Source organism: Drosophila rhopaloa, unplaced genomic scaffold (assembly GCF_018152115.1).
Source record: "Drosophila rhopaloa isolate 14029-0021.01 unplaced genomic scaffold, ASM1815211v1 contig_150, whole genome shotgun sequence".
Taxonomy (NCBI): domain Eukaryota; kingdom Metazoa; phylum Arthropoda; class Insecta; order Diptera; family Drosophilidae; genus Drosophila; species Drosophila rhopaloa.
Genome location: NW_025335029.1, coordinates 634464 through 656601, shown reverse-complemented (window position 1 = coordinate 656601; position 22138 = coordinate 634464). Strand labels below are relative to the sequence as shown.

The window sequence follows — 22138 nt, the reverse complement described above, 5'->3', positions numbered from 1 at the left end:
TTTAAAGAATTTATTTTGCTTAAAAAAATTAAGGTTGCTTAAATGGACATTTATTAAGCTTTTGTTGTCCAAATTTTTCGAAAAGAAAATAAATGAACTATATTAATTTGTTCGGGGCATATTTTAGTCATTGAAAATAAATTAGATATTAAAGTTAATTTATATATTAAAGTATATTTATATTTATATATAAATGCGTAATTTTTGGTCAGACGTTATAATAATATTAATGATAAACATATTCTCATTTATATCCCACTGTATCAAACAGCTGTTCCAGTGCTAGTTAAAAAACACTGAAACCATTTTACAACACTGCCAATTTAGGCGTGCACCGAGAGAAGACAGTTCCATCCGAATTTAAAAGAATCATGGAAGACGAGGACGATCCCGTTGTGGAGGAGGTGAGTCTGGGTGTGGCACCATCCATTCTATACATAATCCCTCATCAATCCCCGCCAGATACCTGTGTTCCTGTCGAAGAACCTGCAGGACAGCTTGTACCTCTTCCAATACCCCACGAAAACAGAACTCCCGAACCACGATGATTCCGTGATTGTTAATTGTTGTGTGAAACCGATCGCCCAGGAGGTGAAAGTGGATTTTGGCCTGGACATTGAGTCCACCCACTTTGATCGCTTCAAGGGCGAACAATTTGCGGTGGCAGCTGATGGCAAAAATACCTTTGGAGCGGTGCCACCAAAAGGCCAGGAACGACCCACATACAAACGTGGCATTATGGACAAACAGGCCTTCACCAGCACACGATCTTTAACCGATGTGGCCAAGTACATTGTGGGCATTTATACGGATCGGGAGTTCCATCTTTCACCACTTACCTCGATTGTCCAAATGCGTCCAGCTCTTACCCACTTTGATAAGGAGGACAAGCGCAAGAAGGCGGAGCAAAAGGCCCAAACGGAGGACATGGACGAAGACGAAGTGCTGCAACAGGTCACGGTGAAGTTTGCCCGTGGTAATGCAAAAAACAGCGGCAAGGAGCAACGAGCCGGCACCTACGATGGTTTTGTGCAAAGAATAGCGGATGAACCTTGGTGCGAGGCTTACTGGCATTCGAGGGGCACACCCACCGCGGAACTGGAGCGCCAGAAACTCTTCGCCACCAGTCATCAGGGCAGTCAGGCGTTGGCCCTTGGTCCTGGCGACTATCTCCGCAAGCTTTTGCCCTACGATGAGCATGTGCAGCCGATTGTTACATCAACTGCTGCTACTGCCGCCGCTCAAGTTCTTCCAGTCTACAACAAGGCCATGTTAAAGAGTATGCCGCTGCTGGAGCAGCTTACGGTGCTCCTCAGGGATGCCCGGATGTTGTCGTTTAGCGATGTGATCGGAATACTCACGGAGCATGTGGATCCACATGTACCGGCCGACAAGGTGCTCGCTCTGCTGCCCCAGGTGGGTATCCTGCTGCACGGCAATTGGGTGCCACGATCAGAAGTGGTCTTCCCCGAAAAGATGCTCTCCCATGCCAACGGAGTATCGGCGGAACAGATGATTCGCGCCAGGGACTACATAGTAAGTCGAAAGAAAAATTGAAATATGATTTTCTAGTTTTCTGGAAAAAATTGATTTATTTTTAAAGATCTCAATTTCACTTATACGTATTTAGTCCTGTTTTGATTTAATTTTTATCTGAATTTATTTGTTAGCCTTCAGGTTGTATTTATCACTCACTAATTACTTACATTCCTTTCCCAGCTCTTCCGTTTCTCCCGCACGCCCTACCTGTTCCGCACTCAGGTGATGGCCGCCACCCAGTTGCCACCTGCGGAAACACTGGATGTTCTGAGGACCGTGGCCAGGGTGAACACTACAAAACGTTGGGAACTGTTGCTGCCACCGGATAAGGAATTCGAGCAAAAGTATCCAGAGTTGGTGGGACGCCAGGAGTACCACTGGACCGCCTCCGAACAGCACTACAACGAAATGGACTGGGCCAGGGAAACGAAGCGAGTGCGCAAGAGATCCACGAGGAAGAGTGAGTCCCAGTCGTTATCGTCATCTATGCCGCCGCCTGCAATGAATCCTCCAGCTACAGGATTCGTGGACGCGTAGCATCAGAAGATAACCTCCCAAAGGCGGAGGAACGGGAGCACAAGTCTTATACATCTAGGCACTAATAAAAAGACCAACAAGTTTATTTTGTTACAAGCAACGACGTTGTAATCAGATCAATAATTTTCGCTGCCAAAGTATTCCTATTGGATTTGGTCACCTGGAAGAGAACAGAGCCTGGTGTTTTTTTAAGCTGCTCCACCAAGGGTAAGCTTGTTTTTTCGGGTATGGTGACCACTACGGGTAGTTTGTTCTTTAATACATAACCCATGGCCGACTCAAAACGCTTGCTAAGCAGCTCCATTTTGCCTACTTCGTCGATAACCAAGAGCTCTGGTTCTGGCCGACAGTCCTTGAAATTCAGCAGCGGCAAAATGAGATCCTCAAAGTCATGGACAAACACCGAATACCTTCCCACTTTCGGGCGACGCAGTTGATCTGGAGGATTCTCTCGTGAAAGAATTCCTCGTTTTCCTTCCAGCGAAACCACATCGAATCCAATTCTTTGGCCAATTCCCGCATTTCGAACTTCTTCCGTGTAGAATCCTTGGATGAGGTGCCCTTTATTTTGCAGATTTGAACAGATATTGCGAACCAGCGTTGTTTTACCTATACCTAAAATGCGGAGTGACAACTATATAAATTTAAATACATATTTGCATTTAAAAATACTTAAAGAAGAGTACCTGGTGGTCCAGTAATTATTATAGTCGTTAAAATCGTCTTTTCCATTTCGGGTTAGCCGGTTTATTTTTATAATAAATTTAAAGAATCGGTGAACTAGATCAACCAGGAATGGGCTATTATTTATTATTTAAAAGTAGTTCCAATTTCCAACACTTTATATTTTGTAAACCATCGATATAGTAATATAAAAGCTAACAATAGAAACCCTTTAACATGAAAGGCAAACGTCTTCTTAAGGATGCCTTAAATTGAAGTCTAAGTTTAATCTCAAATAATTGTAAGTCTTTATTTTATTATTTAATTTTTTTATTTTTTTTTATTCACTATTTGTAAAATGTTTGAATAGGCATGGTTTTTAATGGGTTTTATACCAGCCCCTGCTGGTTTTTTACAACACTTTTAATGCAGTCTGCGGCACTTGAGAAGGTGGACTCACATTTGCCACGTCCACAAAATTACATTTTTTAAGTTGAGTGGGTAGAATACCGCTTTCGGTCACCACAATCGTGGACCGCGTGACAATCGTTGTTGGAGGAGGAGGATGTTGACGATACCAGGCTCTGGCCGAAGAGGAAAATGTTGTTCTGCTAAATTCGGGTGTCGAGGTGGTGGCTTCGGATCCGAATGCACAACATCGGAAGCCGAAGTGAGAGCCAAAGCGGAAGTAAATGGCGAAGCGGAAACAAAAGTAAAGGCGGAAGCGGAAAACGCAAATATGTATGTAAATTTTAGAGTTGCAGTAATTCTATTCCTCAAAAACTATTCTAGTCCTTAAAAACTCACGAAGATGCGAAACTTCACGATTTGCGAATAAAAATTTTTAGTTTAAAGAAACTACAAACAAAGTAGAGTTCGCGAATAAGGTAATAAACAGTGGCGATCAGAACGATTCTTGGGGAAATTTAAAACGAAAACTAAATCGCGGTGATTTCAGCAAACAAGTGAAATTCAGGTTCGCGGCCAAGGGAAATTTACCATTTGGATCCGCCACTGTAATAAAGGATAGAAACATTATGGTAATATGGTAAATAAACCAATCAAATAATACTACATTTCCCAAATATTTAATAAACATTACATTAATTGTTAATCATTATATTAAAAAAAAAATATTGTTATTATACATTTTATTGTTTTTTAATTTCTTTGTACACCGGCAGATTTATCTAGCCGAGGTACTTTAGAATATCCTTTAAGGGACCTTTTCGGCCTGTTTTTTCTATTTTTTTTTTACTGTTTGTCAACAAACCTAGTTCTGACTGCACAGTCTTTTTTTAACCCAGCTTTGGCAAGCTAGAGGATTAGAAACATCAATGTTTTTGGCGGATAAAATTAAATACTCGTTAGAGATGGAAGAAAATCGATGACGCGCTGCCATACATCGATATAGCCGATGTTCCGAAAACATCGATGCCATCGATGGTGGCATCGACGGTCTTCCACCTCTATATAGCCCCAAACGTCGACCGAGAAGCGCACCGTTTTTTCGTCGCGCGTGAATTGAAAATCCGTAAATCCAATTGTTGCTCGCGGTTAGTTGTGTTAGTGCCGAGAAATACCAGAGAAGTCCGGGGAATCCAAGGGCATTGCGTACGCGTGAAGTTTTGGCTCGCAGCAAGCTGCATTTTCTGTTCTTTTTATTGTGAGATTTAAAGTTGCCCTGCTTGTTCCTCCTCCGCTTCCCCGCCGCTTTATCAGCCTCTCCTCCACCTCCCCCCTTCGCGCGAGTGCGTGTGCGTGGCGGGCTATAATGTTTTGGCCATAAAAAAGTGCAACCAACCGATCCGCTAAAAGTTATAAACAAAAGCCGCGAAATGTCCGAGGCCGATCTGAAGAACCTGTCGCAAAACACGGACGGCGATCAGGAATTGCTCCTGCATCAGACCACACAATCCCTGCTGATGGCCAGCTCCATGATGTTCGTGGAAAATCCTGGAGGAGTGGGGGCTGTGCCCATGCCTGTACCCGTTTCCATGCCCCTTTCGATCGGCTTGCCCCACCATCCGATCCCCTACAACGTGGACGATCTGCTCAGGGAGAACAATGCCCTACATGCCAAAATCAAGGAGTTGAGTCTCGAGCGGGATCGCCTGCTGTGCGAGGTCTCCAATCTGCGACTCGAGCTGGATATGTCGGAGCTCAAGAGGTTACCCCTGGATCTTGATGAGAAGTAAGTGTCTGACAATCATTAATAGATATTTAAAAGGTTATAAGGGTGTTTTTGGCCTATGCCCAAAGATTAACACATTCTCTTATTGTGCATTTGGATTTTTAACTGGAATTCTCATAAGAAAAAGTCTGTTAATAAATAAAAATGTGTTGTTAATCCTTGAAATTTTTATGAAATATTTATTTATTAAATGCTTTTAAAGAAAAAGTTCTTAAACTAAGATTCGTTAAAAGATAGATTTTTTGGGAATATTTGGAGATAACGTTGGAACTGAGTTAATCAATGAATATTACTTGAATTACTCTTTGAAACAAGAGCATCCATTTGAAATATTGTGAAGGAGGCATTCATAATTATTTTGGTTTTTTGTTACTATATATTTTGTTTTAAAAATACATACAAGAATTCACGGCCAGACCTCTTATTTTGTATGGGCTTTTGTTCTTTTTTTAGTGGTTCTTATCAGGGCGGCATTTGATTTTCAAAAGCTATGTCAAGGCCCTTTGAAGTTTTTTATTGGTATATATTTATATAAACTCTAAATTGGTTCACATGTACATATGTGTTTTATGTATTCGTTATTTTGGCGAATAAAGTGAAATTCAAAGAATAAATGCTAATATAATACTTTTTGGAACAAGAAACCCTTGCTGGATTTCTTAGCTATAAGTTATCAGCTTTTTTTGAAGAAATATTAAAGATTAATTTATAAAGCAGCTTTTTGTGTCATAAAGCAATCATTTAGGAGGCCTTTTGGGTTTTTTTTGGCTGTGATCGCCATTTTTGGCTGCATTTCCTTAACCCCCAACCTCATTATTTCCTTGCCTGGAGTGTCGTTGTTGACTCAACTTCTGGTTGAGTCACATTTTCGTCCCCTTGTCCTTGCCACCTTGGCAGCTGCAGGCTGACAAGTCCGTCTTACTGGTTTTTGGTTTTTGCAACCCCTTTTTGCACTCCCTACTACCTGTGGGCTAATCGACACAGTCGTGGTCGCAATTTTAAGTGCGCAACGCGCGATAGGAATTTCCGTACATAAAAACTCGCGCTTATCTGGGCCAGAACATTAGATAATGTTATATTTTTTCTTTACCAAATTGAATGAGTCATTGTTCTGTTAGAACCATAGTTGCTCTCACCCTATCGAACACACCGAATTCTCTGTTTGTTTTAAGCTCCTATCAGTCTGTTTTCCCTTGCTGATAATTAATAGTGGCACTCTGGCAGATAAGGAACAGTCTCACGGAAATTCAATGTTAATACCAAGTTTCGATCACTTATTTGGGAGATTAACCCGACAAATGCATGGGTAAATAAGCAAAGAAATATTTATAACGATACGCCTGGCTTTGCCATTGACAGCCGAATAAAGGTGGAAATATCTCAATATTCGTACCTGACTTTGTTTTGCATGCGGTCATGCCCGACCGCAGACAATCTGAAAAATAGATATGTATATACACAAAGTGGGCGCAAATAAAGCGCAGTTATCTTTAACCGTTTTCTTTATTTCGGGGCTTCTTGGCCTTTAAGGTCTGCGAGAAGAATCGTGGGCTTTTCCAATTATTCGCTTTGCGTTTTCTGTTTGTTTTTGTTTTGCGCGCTGCTCACCTTCGCAAAACATATGAAACTACAACATTTTTTGAATTTCAACGGAGATTTCAGTCAAAGTTTAAATACTCTCTAAGAAGTTTTCAGAAACGTTATGGTTTATTCAATATTCAATTCTATTCGCGTATTTGATTAAAGCTTATCAATTTCGTGTGTGTATGTATCAGCTAAACTTTAATCTAAATGGTTAAATATTGACTTTATAATATCAAGCACAAAATGATCCCTCAACTAAAGTAATACTTTCCAATCAGAATTTTCAAATTAGATTTCATAAATCTTGTGAACTTTAAACATAAAATTCGAGTAAATTTATGAATAATCTATTTGGTTAATAAATCAGTAAATAAACACTTCGTTCTTTTTATTCAACAGCCATATTTATCTATCAATATCCATTCATTTAAATTTCTAAATACATAACCCAAACAAACTCATATCTATAAACAAAGATATTTACAGAGCATGCCAATTGAGATGTTATTAAATGAAACTACGGCCCAAAACTAATAAAATTAATCATGAAAATCTTTAAATCAACAAAATTAAGCAAGGCCAGTTTTCTGTTTTGCCAATTACTCTTTGTTTATAAGGTAAATATGACCACGATAAATTTATTTCTCCTTTTTTTCCCCAACCAAAGGAACCACAATTTTTTACCTTTCAATTAGCATAACTAAATGTAATGTGCAAATGCTTACCATACCTTAGATTCACTCTTAGATAGTTTGTACAAGATAAGCCGCACGCACCGAGTCGCATTCGAGTTGGTTATATCTTTCATTATGAGAAGAGTATGACACGATGAGACATAAAACTCAAGATCAGAGATGTTGTTGAAAATGTGCGGGCAGCTTTTTGAGTTATGAGTAAAGTTCCTCTGCTTATGGTTGTTGTTTTTCCCAGGGTAACTTCTGCATTTGGTCACTCCACACTTCACTCATACTCTCTCACAGTTGGAAAATACACAGGAAGAAATGGGATCTAGTGCTAAACAAGTAACAGAAAAGCATTCGTTGTAATATATTTAAATAATGTAACATCGAATTCGAAACTTTTAATGTAACAGATCTTATAAATACTTGACGTTTGGCAATGTTTTACGTTATAATATTTATTCCAACTTTTATTGAAATTTTTTAATTAAAAAAAATAATGGAACTGTATTTAAGATGTGTACCAAAACATGGTTTAACTCTAATATAATATTCGGCTAACAAATTAATTTTTTCTGATTATTATACAGGTGTTCTGACTATTAAGGTTAATATAATCTTATAATGTCAATGGCAATGTCATAATATTTTGTAACCCTGTAGCTACAAAGTCGTTGTTTGGCTTGCCGCAGAGTTCAACTCATTAGCCAGTTATCATCATCTAATAAAGCAGACACACGCACAGGGAAAATGGGGAGAGGGGGGTGGAAAACACTTGCCCATTTGAAAAGTGTTTTTGCTGTTGCTCTGGGTCTCTTTGTGATAATTAAGCGAGTGTAGTGGAGAGTCTATTAATTTCGTACGCCCCTCTTTAAAATGGTCATGCTGGGGGTTTGCAGGAGGGGTCACGAGGGGGAGGATGGGATAACGTTTTCCGACTACTTAATGAGTGTGTACTGTATTCTGTGACTTTAGTAGGTGAAGTAGTTCTCTGCCCTTCTTACTACTCTTTCATTTCATTTGCATGCAACATTTGGACTGAAGATTGCGGTTTCCCCCATAATGAGAGGGGCGTAGGTGAAGGGGGATTGCCGGTTGGAGTTTGGTGGTCAAAATGGAAGCCATGCGTGCTGCAAATATCTTTGAGGTTTGAGAGCAAACTTTTGTTTTAATTAAAAGATATGCCAAATGGACATGCAAGTTTCGGGTCAATGGTGGGTTGGATGATCTAAATGCAAGCAGCAGATGGGAAAAACTTTTTATAGGGGGCGGAGTTGAAAACGAGATAGTAATTGCAATAATAACATGCTGAATTGTATGTGGTTCTAGTGCTTATATGAGTTTTGCCGTACTTTTTATAATAACTGTTGTGGCTTTATGTTTTTATCTCATACCCATAAAGTTTTATAATTGTCGTTTATTAGTATTTAAGGTTTTTTGAGGTTTAACTTAAAAACGATTTTTGTAAAGGTTTTAAATTGGTTTTTTGTTATTTACGGTATTTAATTTGCGGTTTCGAAAGATTTATTGTGGTTTGTTTCTATTATTCCAGATGTGTTCTTTATTATTGTTTTCGACTTGTTGAGAGTTTAACTTAAGAAGTAAATATAAAAACGGAACTTAGTTGTTAATGTTGCTGATTTGCTTTTGACTGGTTTTAAATTATCTTTTTCAGTGTTTCCTTATTATTTTTCTATATCCTGGTATTTACGATTGCCTTTTGTGTCATTATATTTTTGCGGTTTTTAAATTCTGGATTGAACCTCTGTGATTTTTATTGTAAATGGGTGAAATGAAAAAAACATTACCAAGAATTTCATCAAATTGTATGTCCGAATAGCATTCTATTACTTAAGTTTATCGAAGACATAATAATGAAATACAAAAATAATGTAAGCCCCATAGCTGTGTCAATTATTATGACAAAGTACTTATCCATCACCAGTAATTTCTCTCAATTATTTCAGTTGAGGAAGCATTTCGATACAATAATTTCCCTCCCGAAGCTCTCTATTGCAAATTAACACAATTAAGTTGATCGCTTTTCTGGGTTATTCCAGTGATCCGAACACATCTGGGTTTGGGGTAACCATGTGTCGGTGCTCCAGACTAGACCATTTATTATGCATGCAATAAACAAAAATGAAATTTTCAGTTTTCAATCGAAAAGTGAGATCATCGCGTGCTGGGCAGTCGAAGAATAATAATTAAAATCATTTATATGAAATGTTTAATAAACAATGTCATTGCCAAACTGACTTTCATGTGTTCAGACTAAACTGTCAAGTCACAGAAAAAAGCTTGCGAAAAATTCCAGTTGGCTCAAAGTCTTTGGGGGATTAGTTTCCAACTGAACAATGTAATCAATTAGAGGGCGTCCCGCTTTGGCTTTAGCCAGCCTTTTGCATATGTTATTTCTTTTTTTGTTTTGTTTTGTATCTTACTCGTGCAGCTCGTTACGCAAATACAAAGATACAGTGATTGATGAGACATGCGTTCATGTTGTCCCTGCCCAAAGTGACAACTTCCGAGTCGCTTTTCCCCATTCAGCGGAACTCGCTACCAAATCCAAATGCCAATGCTAACTCTCATTGCTCCAGTGGCTTGTCAATCGTGTTTGGCATTGACAGCGGCCCAGTACGCTTTACATGGCCATAAGTCCCGGTCTTGGCCATCTTCTGGTAATTTTTGCTCGGTTCTGACGGCTGCGCATGCGCCCAAAAATGGCCATCGTGTGCTAGAGATTCGAACCAACAATAATGGCCAAAACTGTGGGATTCGCTTTTGTCTCTGACTGAAGGAAGTTGCGCTGATGATGGACTGGAAATAATGATCAGCTATTTGGATCGTGTTTATAGAGGTCTAATTTCGGAGAAGGGTTCTACATGGTTGATTTCGGTGGGAGAAATGCGGTATTTTCAAATATATTTGCTGGAAAGAGATTGCATGGGAATTATTTAATTTTCTCATTTTTTTCTGGTTTTAAATATCTTGAAACAGATATATTCAGCACGAGTATATTTCCACCTTAAATAATTTAGTCGGTTTTATGCAATTCATTAGGTGTTCCCAAAAATATTAAAACTATGACACTTACTTTTCAAAAACGAATTTGTATAACAAAAAAATGTTTTCCAAAACCCCGTCAATGTGCAAGTTAAAGACGTATAATTAGTAAACAACAATTTCATTTAAATACATTGTACATACAATGTGTCATTTATATTGAGCCGGCTCTTTGTTGCACACTTTCCTTTACTTATTGAAAATTTGAATTGGTCAGCCTTTCGAAAATCAATTAATGCTTCGTTAAAATAGTTTGGCATGCTGAAATCATGGTGATTGATCCCTGCAGCTGTTTGTGTAAATTATATAGCCTATGACTAATTTCCATTTTAAAGCTAAATTTAATTGTTTCTGCCTCTTATCGTTGCAAAAAAAAATTAAAAGTTCCATTGAGAACAAGCGAGAAATCTTTTGAAGGCCATTAAGAAATCGAACAATTTCCATAAAAGGTTAACAGAAATATCCATAAAAAGTAATATATGCAGATAAAGATTGTAATGTGACACTTATTCATGAATATTATTATAATCCCATTAAAATTTTCAAATATCAATGAATAACAAATGATTTTGGCAAAATTTTAAAAATTGATGTCTAGATTTGTAAATTATCTTGTTAATGGTTTATTAGTGTAATAAATGTATTATTTTTTGAAAAACTAAATTTTATTGATACTGAGTCACCTTAAATAAATAGATGTATTTATATGGTTTAACAACGAATGAAATAATCCATTAGAGCCCTCTACTATGTAATCATTTTATATCTTCAACCACAATAAACTTTCATCACCGTCATGTGAGCCCCTGAGGCTTTTGTCTTATCTATGAAGATGGAACTGGGTGGTCGGTCACCCTAAGACAAAGTCTTTCAAAATGTCTGGGGCGACATCTTTCATCTGTTTATCTTCACTTCACTCCACTTATCTGTGCTCTGGTTTTAGTGCTTTGACTCACTTAACTTATATATATATATAATAAATTTCGCCTCCCAACTGACTGACAACTTCCGGTTGTGGTTGCATCCCCAGAGTAACAACCCCATCCACCCACTTTGGAGGTCGCAAATCGTGCCCTCTTTCAATCAATTAACACTGCCTAGAGTCGTAAAGAAATCAGCAAAATAAGGGAAAAACAAATGAGGGATATATTTTCAAGAAATAAGAATAACAAATTGCAATAAGTTGGGAACCCCACCCTGCCATTTTGACATATTAATGTTGTAAAATTAAAAAATCATCAAGAAAAACGTGAAAAATTATTCTTCGTTCTTTAGGCATGAGTGTGTATTTTGTGTACATTGACCCAAATTTTGGGGGAACCCTCTTCTTGTCTTTTGATTATTTTTCAGCGCCACGGTTGAGTAAAGTACTTGGGCCCCTGGGATCCCCTCGCAGGCACGCCCCAAATGCGAGTGCCAAGAAAATGCGTTGTTGCTCAATTTCCTCGGGTTTCCCACTCTCTTATTTGTCAGAGTGCAGCGCCCTCTCTTCCTCTTCCTTGGGCTTAATATTCAAATTTTTATTTGTTGCTTTTTCGAAAATTAAAAGCTCAAAAATATTCAACAGCTGGTGGGCTGCGTATAAGCGTTGCACAGTGTTGTCAGAATTTGTAGAGAGGTGCATATATTTAATTCAAAAAAATTTCCAAAATGCTTACAGCGATATTAATAATATTAATTTATTAAATATGTAAAGGAATAACAATAATAATTCAGTTACTCTTTCAAAATTAAAATGGTTCACATTTGGTTCATTTTTTAATTGACACGTGAAAAACTGTGTTTTTTATATAACTATAAATTGACTGAAAGATATATTTTATAAGTAATGGAAGTATAAAAATACTTAAAACATTTTAAAATGTTGTTTTATAATTTTAATATGGGTATTTATTTTGGTAATAACCCACAAATAGCCAAAGTTACCAGCACTATTGTGCTGCATTTGTTTGTGTAGGCGCCTGCAGAACCAACACCGAAAAACAATCAAGAAATATATTGCGATTTATATGAATTTTTGTGGGTTTTTCTTGTGCGTTTTTTCCGAACTCAGTTTCGTCTTGCTCATCATTCATCTGAAAACCAATGCCCGCTGTCCCTCCAACCCCTTGAAATATTATTGCTGCTTTATCTGCTATATCTTGACCTTAAGATTGTCTGCGCAGCTCGGTCGCCAGCGTCAATGGACGCAGTTGCGCAGACGCCAGAGATTGGCGTTGCTTTTGTTTTTTATTATTATTTTTTTTTTTATTTTTATTGGTGACCCAATGGAGCGTCGTAGCGGCGCCGTTGAACGCACTCGGCTAAACGCCCACAATATATAATAATTTCGTGTTTTTAAATGCTGTTTATGTTGATTTCATTCATCGACTTGAAAAAAAAACGTAGTAGTAGAGCCAAAAACGTAAAACGAAAATGAAAACGAGTCGAAAATGAGAGACACATGCAAATTGAATATATTTTTTTAAATAACCTGACCACAAGAGTGTTGGAGCTGCTGCTGCTGCTGGCCACTGGTTAATGCACTGGGGAAAATAAAGATCATTTATAAATAATATTAAAAGAAATATTCATAAAAAAAATGTACAACAAATCAATAAGTTTTGTACAGTTTTAAAGTTTTTCTAGAAAAAGGATTATTTTTAACTCTATATTAAATAAATTCTTAAAAATATTACACTGGTATAAGTATATATGCATAACACAGCTTATATAATTTTTGTAAAATTATGGTATAGATTAATTTTTCAATTATGTTCAATTATGTTAGCTCTAATTTGTTTCTTGATATTTATATATCTCTGTGTATCTTACAACCAAACGTTGATGCCGAGCTGGTTAGCAACTAGCCAACCAGAAGATAGCCATTTATATGTGCCATTAATCGATTGTCAGCAACCTCGTCATGGAGCGCGATCGCCATTGCGGAGAGTGTGGAGTGATTGGAAGGGGAAAGGGGAGTTGGAGGGGCATGTGTGTTGACTGACAACCAGTTACCTGTAGCCAGATACCCTGAAATGGCCAAGAAGCTTTTGGGCTTTGTAACCAGACTGGAGGAGATCTAATTTCTCAGGTTTATAAGATTAAATCATGGTGGAATGAAAATCTATCGGTTTACATTCCTGTCACAAATGATTTTTGAAATTAAATACTTTAAAATTATGTAATAAAGTTTATAATTAATAACCAGAAATAATTAAATACAGATGTGACTCATATAAATTATTCGTTATTCAGGTAAAACAAAACCAAACTAATAATCGATTCAGTGTATTTTTTTTAGTTTATGATTAGTTTGAAAACCCAAATTATGACAGTAGCAAAGTCCAAGAGAGCACAACTAAAAGTAGAGCAACTCTAGTTCGTTTTGCCAACTTCACCTACGTATTGATTACCGACTTGCATTTTGTCTGTTACTGTTTTTAATAAGTTGCTCTCGTATACGATTTCTGTTTAGTGTTAAATGCTTGGAGAGTTGCATTAGCGGATTGCATTACCCATTTGAGACCAAGCAACTGGCAATCATCATCGTGGCTATGTATCGATGGTCATTATTATCCTCCACTTTGGCCGTGGGAAGGCAAACAAATGTTCGATATATATTGGCTGCCAGTTTTCTCCTACACCTAGACCGATAACTATATATAAGAGCAATAAATAAAGTGGGTGGGGGGATCCGTCAGGTGAAAATTGAGTTACCGTTAATTGCCATGGCGTCTACGACCTGAAAAGCAGCCTGAAATGTGTAGGATTCACCCACCCCCTTAATTGCGCCACTCAATTAACACCCATTCCTCCCATGACAAATTGCAGAATTGATTTTTAACATTTTGTGTCTTGGGAAATATCTGCTTCCCTTCCCCTTTTCTTTTTTGTATGTTTCAATAACTCCAACTTGGAATTACAAATTCGTGTTTAGCGCATTAACATGCAGCAGTGTAAATAAAAAAAAAATTGGAAACAAAAGCAGTGGAAACTGCGGGAAAACTAAGCCAGCAAGCGCCCCCACACACACTGGTGCGGCAGAATTTTCCTTCTCATGGCCGCCGAGAGCTCTAAAAATAGAGTTTAACAAACTGAAAAAGTATTCCACCACATACAACGACACGCATACGCTGACAAAAACCGAAATTGGGGAGGGCATGGCGGGGAAATTCTCTGGTCCCATTTTCACATTTCAAATTAACACACACACATCTTTCGCCTCTCATTTCTCAACTCTCATTCTCATCTCGCATTCAGATGCATCCTCCAACCTCCGCCCTGCAATCCGCAATCCGTCGGATGATGTGAGGGTATGCCAAAGGGAACAAATCTCAACACAGTTTTTTTTCGCGTTTGTCCCTACGTCATCGTCCTGTGCAGTCAACATCCTCATACCTTATCCTCAGCCTTTGTCCTGCGATTCGTCGCAATTCTTTAACACCAAAATTCAGTGGTGTACCTTGCAAGAACATTATAATTGGGCTCTTGTTATGTCACACAAATAGAACAATTACATATAGTACAATTTTAAAAGAGTTAACTAGAACGATTACTTTAAATGCGTAAAATTTTTGTTATGAAACATAAAGTGTTAAAGAAGTAGGGTCACAATTTCCCTTTAAAAAAATACAAATTTAAGGCTTTAACAAATTATGTAGAATAATTAATTACTTAGAAACACAAAAATTAAAAAAAAGTTATTTATCATTGCGTAGAATTTTACAAATTTTCTTAAAGAAATTCCATAGAAAATTGTAAGGGACCCCCTTGTAATAAAGATCTGCCTGCGGCACTGTGAATAACCAACCCTGGGGAGCAAAGGGAGTTTTTCACCGACTGACTGACGAGCGAGTTCGCTGGCATGCATTCTTTGTCCTCGAGGAGGATGGGGGGGGGTGGATGAAGTGGGTGTCTGGATGGGGTGGCATCCTTAATGTTGCAAGCTCCATAGAGGATGCAAGCGCCTGCCACTTGGGCACTTGTGTAACAGCATTTCTGTTTGTTTTTGTTCATCTTCTAAGGCTAAGCACCCGCGTTCCCTTTTCTCCATATCATGATCTCTGGTGGGGTATGTTAGTTCAGGAATTGAGTTTGTGATCCTTATGCCATAATTATAAAAGGTGATAATATAAGGTTTATTTAAAGCCTGAAATATATTTAATTTATGGTGTGTTATTCTAGGCTTCACAAATATAAATTTAATCTTATAAAATGTTTTTCTTAATGTTTTCTTAAGCAATCGAGTCAAACTTCCTGCTTAACCAAATAATGAATTAGCCAAATCATTCCCGTTTCCGTGTCCTTATCATGGGATCAACCCTGTAAATAGTCTCATTATATTCCGCACGACGTCGTTTCCTTTGTGAAATTTGAGACTAGTGTGAAACACACTGGCATGAAATGCACTTCGTGTATGACTTTACGATTTGTACACAGGAACTGAATGATTTTTAAAAGTTTTTTAGTTGTTTTTATTAAATATAATATATTCTAATATGGTTTGCCTAACTCGTAGGTAATTATCATCTTCTTTTCATTTTTATTTTCGCCCAATCTTCCACATTTAGTCAGGGTATTCCCAAATTCATTAACTTGATGTTCATTAATTTTTTGCTTGCTGACTTTATGTGTTACTATGCGCCACCCCAATGTTCTGCATCGTGTTCTTCATCAAGTTCTCCCGACTCTTCTCCGTTTTCCCCCCCAACAAGTCTCATTTTCTCTCCTCCAGTTCATCTGCATGATGTGCTGTGGGTACATGAAGTGCTCTTTAGCGTTTGCTGACATTTTCTCTTCTTTTTTTTGCAACAGAAATGAAACAACGAAATGGGGGAAAATATATAGGATGATGTAGTGTGTTGCACATGTTGAATATATAAATATTCGGATGGGACGGTCACTGCTCCAATTCGTCTAAAAATTTCCTGTGCATTTTAATAATTTGTTTTTAGATATTTCACTCTTGGCTGTGAGGTATGTGAACTTGTATTTACCGGTGCATTCTTGATATTATATTTATATTGGGTGTAATGCTCTTATTCTGTTCAATAATTTATTACCTTTGAATTTTTGAAATTCCTTTTCGGCTGCATCAGTGGAACAAATATGCGAATGTAAGCAATAATAAAATCGAAATAAATAATATTTTTTTAACCATAATATATACAGAACAAGGGGATAACGTGATTTCTTAAGCATTATTTAGTTCATTAAATAAATGAGTTCCATAAAAGCTATCTAACTATTGGTAAAGTTCCTTGTATTCTAGAGTATCCTCGATTAGATCATTAATTAGAGGCCCCATTAATAAGCTGATATATCTGACAGGAAGCCAATAAGCCTTAAGGCCATTAAATGCAGTGTGCAGTTTAAGGAGTAAACACACGCCCCGCTAATAACTTGTCATCTTTCTGGAACTGCATCGGACTAGTTCGCTCAGTTTGTCAGTTCCCCGAGTTTCCTTATCCCTGTCCCCACTTTATGATATATGTCCACCTCACACCCCACCCACAGCCTTGGGCGTTCTTTCAATATTATGACAGCCAAGAGGGAAAATCTTTTGTTGCCTTTGCGCTTAATTCATCTCGAGCGTCTTGAAGTTGGTCTTTCCATTCGCGCAGTCCCTCTTCATCATCATCACCATCATCATCATCATCATATTTTCCGAGTTTCATTTCCATTTGGAGAATGATAAAAAAGAATGTGAAAATATTGTGGCTGCTCTTTTCTGTTTATTCTTTATAAGTTGGATCCCTCTTCATCCTCAGATCTTCAGCTTTTGTTTGTTTTCGTTGGTTTTAGGTGGGGCGTTGGTATTGTGGGCGGGGTGAGATTAAAACTTTTGCTTCTTATCTGACTGAAAATTGTCTTTTTTTTTGGTATCCTCACTGGCAGTTGCATTTTTGATGCGCTTCATTGTCAGTTGACCCAATTTGATGGGCGTGGACCCCGGGGCAAATAGCTCCCACACTAACACCCTCCTCCTGACCCTTTGTCCATCAAAGTCCCCCATTTACTACCACTCCCCCTCAATCCCCTCATTGCAGCTCGCTGAAATATTCATGTCTTGAGAAGCCATTCAGAGTTTTGAACTTCTTTCCAAGTTGATTTCTGTTCACACAATAAAATGCACGAAGTGGGTGTGCTGGGTGGCTACACTAAAATAAAATCGAAACATTTTTTTAAAAATATTAAAGTTTTTATTAAACTGACTGAACATTTGATTAATTATTTTTAAATGTAAAATAAGGACTTAACCGATTAATTGAAATAAACAATTATCAAAAATTGTAAAATACTTAATTTGGTAAATAACCTGTTAGTATGGTACAGACATATAAATATTTTAAAAAGGTATTGAATAATAATATTGAATTATTAAAATATTTTGAAAAGGTACTGAATAAAATAAAAAACTTTGAATAATATTCAAGTACCTACTGAACAAAAATTGTATAATCCAATGTGATTATAAGTTTATATATTTTAGACTTAAAGCATTTTACAGTATTATTATATTCTTAGGATTTTAAAATGCATTTTCTTTTGATGATTTCTTAAATCAGAAGCTTTAGCATTTGTCTTCTGGAAATTAAGAAAAGGGGCTAAACCTATATTGTAGTCCCAGTGTAGTCCACAATTGCAGCTTGCAATTACCCGTTGTCGATGTTGTTGCTGCTGCTGTTGTTGATTATTAAATACTTTATTGCTGGGCTTGTATTTGAAAAGCGCGCCCAAGAATTGAAGTTGAAGCCGCTGCTGCTTTTGTGTAAGACGTGAAGAAAGGGCGGGCAGCAGGGGTTGTAGAAAGAGCTGGAGAAAGAGACCTTTGTGTGGGTTAGACTGCATTAGGTTGCATGCAACGGGGCCATAGAAAGTGCCACCGAACCTCCCGAACCACTGAACCCACTGGGAGCTTCCCCATGGCGAAACCAGCGAGACTTGAGCACGCACCAGACACGCAAAATATATACATATATGGGATATATAGACGGGTATTTCCAGTTGTAGATGGAGAGGGTGGTGCATTTGGAAGTTATCACTTTTCTGGGTTTTTATGCTGCACTTCTTTAATCATGGGCACAAACCATATGGGAACTGTGTCTGCACCTGGGATTCGTCCGTTGGTCTTTGAGTTTCATTGCAAACGATGTTGGACGACCTCGGAGTGATACTACCTATTGTCAAACAATCCAAACTATGGTAACTATGGTAATCACCTCAATTATTTGGCTCAGTGCGATTACCCACTAAATAACTCAATACGAGTTGATGAACTGGGTTAGGAAAAAGTTTCCCACACTCTGCATTGTTTTATTAGCATACCACAAATCAAGGTTTGGATTTCTAGTTCATTTTTTCTAAAAATGAGACTAAAAATGTAAATTCATAGTTACAAAAAGATACTATTTGAGCTTAGAAAGATGCTAACTTAAGAAAATAACTTCTAAGATGTTGATTTTTATACCCGTTACTCGTAGAGTAAAAGGGTATATTGTATTCGTGCAAAAGTATGTAACAGCTAGAAGGAAGCGTTTCCGACCCTATAAAGTATATATATTCTTGATCAGGGTCACTAGCCGAGTCGATATAGCCATGTCCGTCTGTCCGTCTGTCCGTCTGTCTGTCTGTCCGTATGAACGCTGAGATCTCGGAAACTATAAAAGCTAGAAGATTGGCATTTTGCATGTAGATTTTAGAAGTTCCTACGCAGCGCAAGTTTGTTTCAAAATGGTGCCACGCCCCCTTTAACGCCCACAATCGCTTATATACGATTTTAAAAATTTAAATATTTCGAAAAAGTAAAAATGCAGTTTTATTGTGTTTATCAATACCTATCGAAATGTAAAATTTTTCAAATCGGACCATTCGTTAAAAAGTTATGCGTGATCAAAGTTTCTATCTCCATCTCCCTCGCACTCCCTTTACCTGAGTAACGGGTATCTGATAGTCGGGGCACCCGACTATAGCGTTCTCTCTTGTTTAGCAATTAAAACAAGCGAAATAATTTTATATATGAATAAGTATTCGATTTTCATGGAGTTGAAATGATTGTTGTTTTATAAATACAATTATTTTCCTAAACTGATTTTTACCAAAAGGTTTTTATTGATACCCTTTTGATTTACCAGTGTATTTTCTGTAGGTCTTGTGATGGCAATGCCGTGCTCTTTCTCTCTTTAGCTTGCTCTCTTTCCGACCGCTCTCTATTAGCAAGTAGGGGTTGACTGTCGGTAAATTTCCGTTGTTATTTGCATTTTGCAAGGATATTTAAGAAGGGGAATATTGGAGGATATCCTGGCGGTTACTCCAGCATAAAACATATTTTTTGAACTTCTTTCTGGATGTTGTTCTGTTTTGTTTTTCCTTTATTATGATTGGAACAAAAGCCGCTAATAACTTGCAACCCTCTCTTGACAGTCGGCACTCTCTCTCTTTATTGCTGCCCCCAATTTTATTTCTCCCTCTCTTTTATGCTCTCCGGAAACGGCTTTTAATGGGCGCTTTTAGAATGATTTTTAATGTTCTCTAAATTGCGTCATAAAACTATTTGCAAACCGTTTTCCAACAGGCTTTTCTCAGGCTCATTAAAAATGGGTGGCAAATTCCCCAACGTATGGTGCCAGTGATTTTTGGAGGCATATTTCTCGCTGCATTTTCCCCCCACAAAGCTGCATTTTGTGGATTTTTGCAACCCCCTCTGACGAGAGAGAAAAACCAAAGGAACAGAAAAAAAACAACCCGCACTAGAGACATCTGTCTGGAAAACTCTCTCTCTCTAATTTCTCTCAGCTCTCTTCTTCCTAGAGCAGAGAGAAAAGGAGCCGCTTTGGCTGCCGTCGACGCCTTCAGTAATGGAAATATTTTACCCAGTTCAGTACTCCATTTCAGTCAGTTAGCCGACGTTAGTTTTTCGCAGACGCTTTTCCGCCTAGCAGTATTTTTAACCATAACCAGAAAAAATGTCCAAAATTACCTAATTAGTAGGGAAATCCCAGACTAGTCAAACAAAAATAAATATACACAACAAAAAAAACAAAACAAGTGCCGCAGAGTTTTGTAAAATTGAACAACCATCGCCACGCCCCCCGCCCCTCGCGTACGTGTATGTATTCGCATGTCTGCCGCCGCTGCCGCAGTCGACGTCGCTGCCACCGCTTTAATATCCCCAAAAACGTCCCTTAAAATCATATATATATATATTTTATATATACATCTACACGTTAGCGATTAAAAATATATTTGCAAAAAAACACGGACTTCAAAGTGAAATTCGAATTTCCCCACCCCTCGACGTATTGATTTTTTTTCGTCATCTTCATATTTATCGGTGCCAAAGTGTTTGTATACCGTCCAAAAACAAAACACACTCACATACAAGAACCTAGTTCCAAACACACAAAAAAAAATAAAACGATTCCGTTTCACTGAACATTCTGCCTTAACTATATTTACCTAATACATAATTGAAGAGGAGCGGCTAACTAGGGACTTAGCTAGTGGGACTTGGTTTAGTCACCCGATATCGCCACCCTCCAGAAAGTAACAACACATCAGCAGAATGAGCAGCTACACTGCCGCCCAGTATTACAAGACCACCAATATGATTACCTCCAATGAGATTTACTGGTAAGTTGCTCTTGGCTGTTTGGCATTTCTCTTTGTTTTCTTCCAGTTGGCAAATTAAGTTTCCTCAAGTTTTTGGAGAATTTTTGGGAGGAAATTATAAGTTTGAATTGCTGTAACTCGATTTAAAAATGTTTAGGGCTAAATGTCATAAAATTGGTTTTATTCATTATTCACCTACAAATGCCTAAATTAAATACAATATTTTACATATATTTTTTTTGTTTCCCATGTCCTTTTATAACAGGAAATTAATATTAGCTCGTAAGAATTTCTGTTAAATAATGTATGTTAGAGAGTTTACCACTCTAACATATTTTTCTTGAGTGTATTATCCTTTTTGCACTTGTCAGAGCTCTGTCTGCCCACGCCGCCTCCGTTTTACTTCCCCAGATTTTCGCAACTAAAGTGTCAGAGTTCAAGCTTTGATTAGTTTCGTCCGAGGACAATTGTGACGCAATTGCTCTCTCTCAGCTGGGGCGAAGCAGAATCAATGCCATTTCGGTTGCTTCGCAGTTTCCAGCCACACCCCCGCCCACGCCCATGAATCCTACTCCGCCCACTTTTTTTCGGCCCCATCCATAGTGCACTTTTGATGGACTAATGCCCACACACGATGTTTGCCTCATACTCGTATAAAAAATAACCCAGCATATCCATGGCTTTTGATAACAACAAAAGGTCGAAGCCGGCTTCAAACGCCCACGTCCACGCCCACATATCTCATCCAAGTTTTCCCAATCGTGGGCGTCTCTCTTTCTCGTTCTGTCCCCTTTTCCCTCTCTGTCGTTCACAAAAAGTTGCCCATGAGTTTGTTAATTTGCCGCACTGAAGTATGCAAGTGATTTTCAGACAATTCCTTCATACATTTTATATGAAAAATATCTGCTGTGTATGCAGTCATGTTGGAGCATATTTTATGAATCTATTTTTAAACAAAGTTTTTAAATAAAATAAAAATTTGTTGGCCAGCGAGCTACTACGGAAATTTAACGAAAAATCCGAAAAGTATGCAATAAAGTTTGACAAGTAATGCGGCTTAGTTCCACAGTTAGTTGCATAGGTGGCGCTCAGTGGTGGTACTGCATTTCCCAAAGTTAAACAACAACAAAAATCTGCAATTTAAATTACCTGAAATAACACACAATGAAATTAACAAAAAAATAAGATTTTCATGTAGAAAAAAGCGAAAGTTACTAAATTATTATTAATTGATTAAAAGATTACTTCTTCTGTCTAGTTAATATATGTTAGGCTTTGACAT

General features: G+C 37.7%; 3 protein-coding genes across 4 annotated transcripts in view; 2 read left to right on the top strand and 1 right to left on the bottom strand.

Annotated features, from left to right (window-relative positions):
• The first annotated feature begins 311 nt into the window (after positions 1-311).
• Positions 312-2176, top strand: LOC108048410 (DNA-directed RNA polymerase III subunit RPC5). The gene is made up of 3 exons (XM_017129017.2): positions 312-404; positions 463-1536; positions 1720-2176. The coding sequence occupies exons 1-3, from the start codon at positions 372-374 to the stop codon at positions 2074-2076; spliced, it is 1464 nt and encodes a 487-aa protein (XP_016984506.1). The 5' UTR covers positions 312-371; the 3' UTR covers positions 2077-2176.
• On the bottom strand, positions 2158-2860 carry LOC108048411 (nucleoside-triphosphatase THEP1). The gene is made up of 2 exons (XM_017129018.1): positions 2763-2860; positions 2158-2691 (listed from the first exon to the last, which is right to left on the bottom strand). The coding sequence occupies exons 1-2, from the start codon at positions 2806-2808 to the stop codon at positions 2159-2161; spliced, it is 579 nt and encodes a 192-aa protein (XP_016984507.1). The 5' UTR covers positions 2809-2860; the 3' UTR covers position 2158.
• Positions 2861-4225: 1365 nt separating this feature from the next.
• Positions 4226-22138, top strand: part of LOC108037026 (IQ motif and SEC7 domain-containing protein 1) — a 44612-nt gene continuing 26699 nt past the window's right edge. Inside the window, exon 1 of one of the 2 annotated variants that reach the window (XM_044456716.1) lies at positions 4226-4933. In XM_044456716.1, the coding sequence (XP_044312651.1) occupies positions 4578-4933 (356 nt within the window). In that variant the 5' untranslated portion in view covers positions 4226-4577. Of the gene's footprint in view, positions 4934-20106; positions 20878-22138 lie in introns of those variants that run through there. The other variant, XM_044456720.1, reaches the window with a different exon arrangement.

Coding starts and splice junctions, on each gene's coding strand:
- LOC108048410 (XM_017129017.2), top strand. CDS start 372: ATGGAAGACGAGGACGATCCCGTTGTGGAGGAG. Junction 405..462: donor ACGATCCCGTTGTGGAGGAG/GTGAGTCTGGGT, acceptor AATCCCCGCCAG/ATACCTGTGTTCCTGTCGAA. Junction 1,537..1,719: donor TTCGCGCCAGGGACTACATA/GTAAGTCGAAAG, acceptor TTCCTTTCCCAG/CTCTTCCGTTTCTCCCGCAC.
- LOC108048411 (XM_017129018.1), bottom strand. CDS start 2,808: ATGGAAAAGACGATTTTAACGACTATAATAATTACTGGACCACCAG. Junction 2,692..2,762: donor AATAATTACTGGACCACCAG/GTACTCTTCTTT, acceptor TCCGCATTTTAG/GTATAGGTAAAACAACGCTG.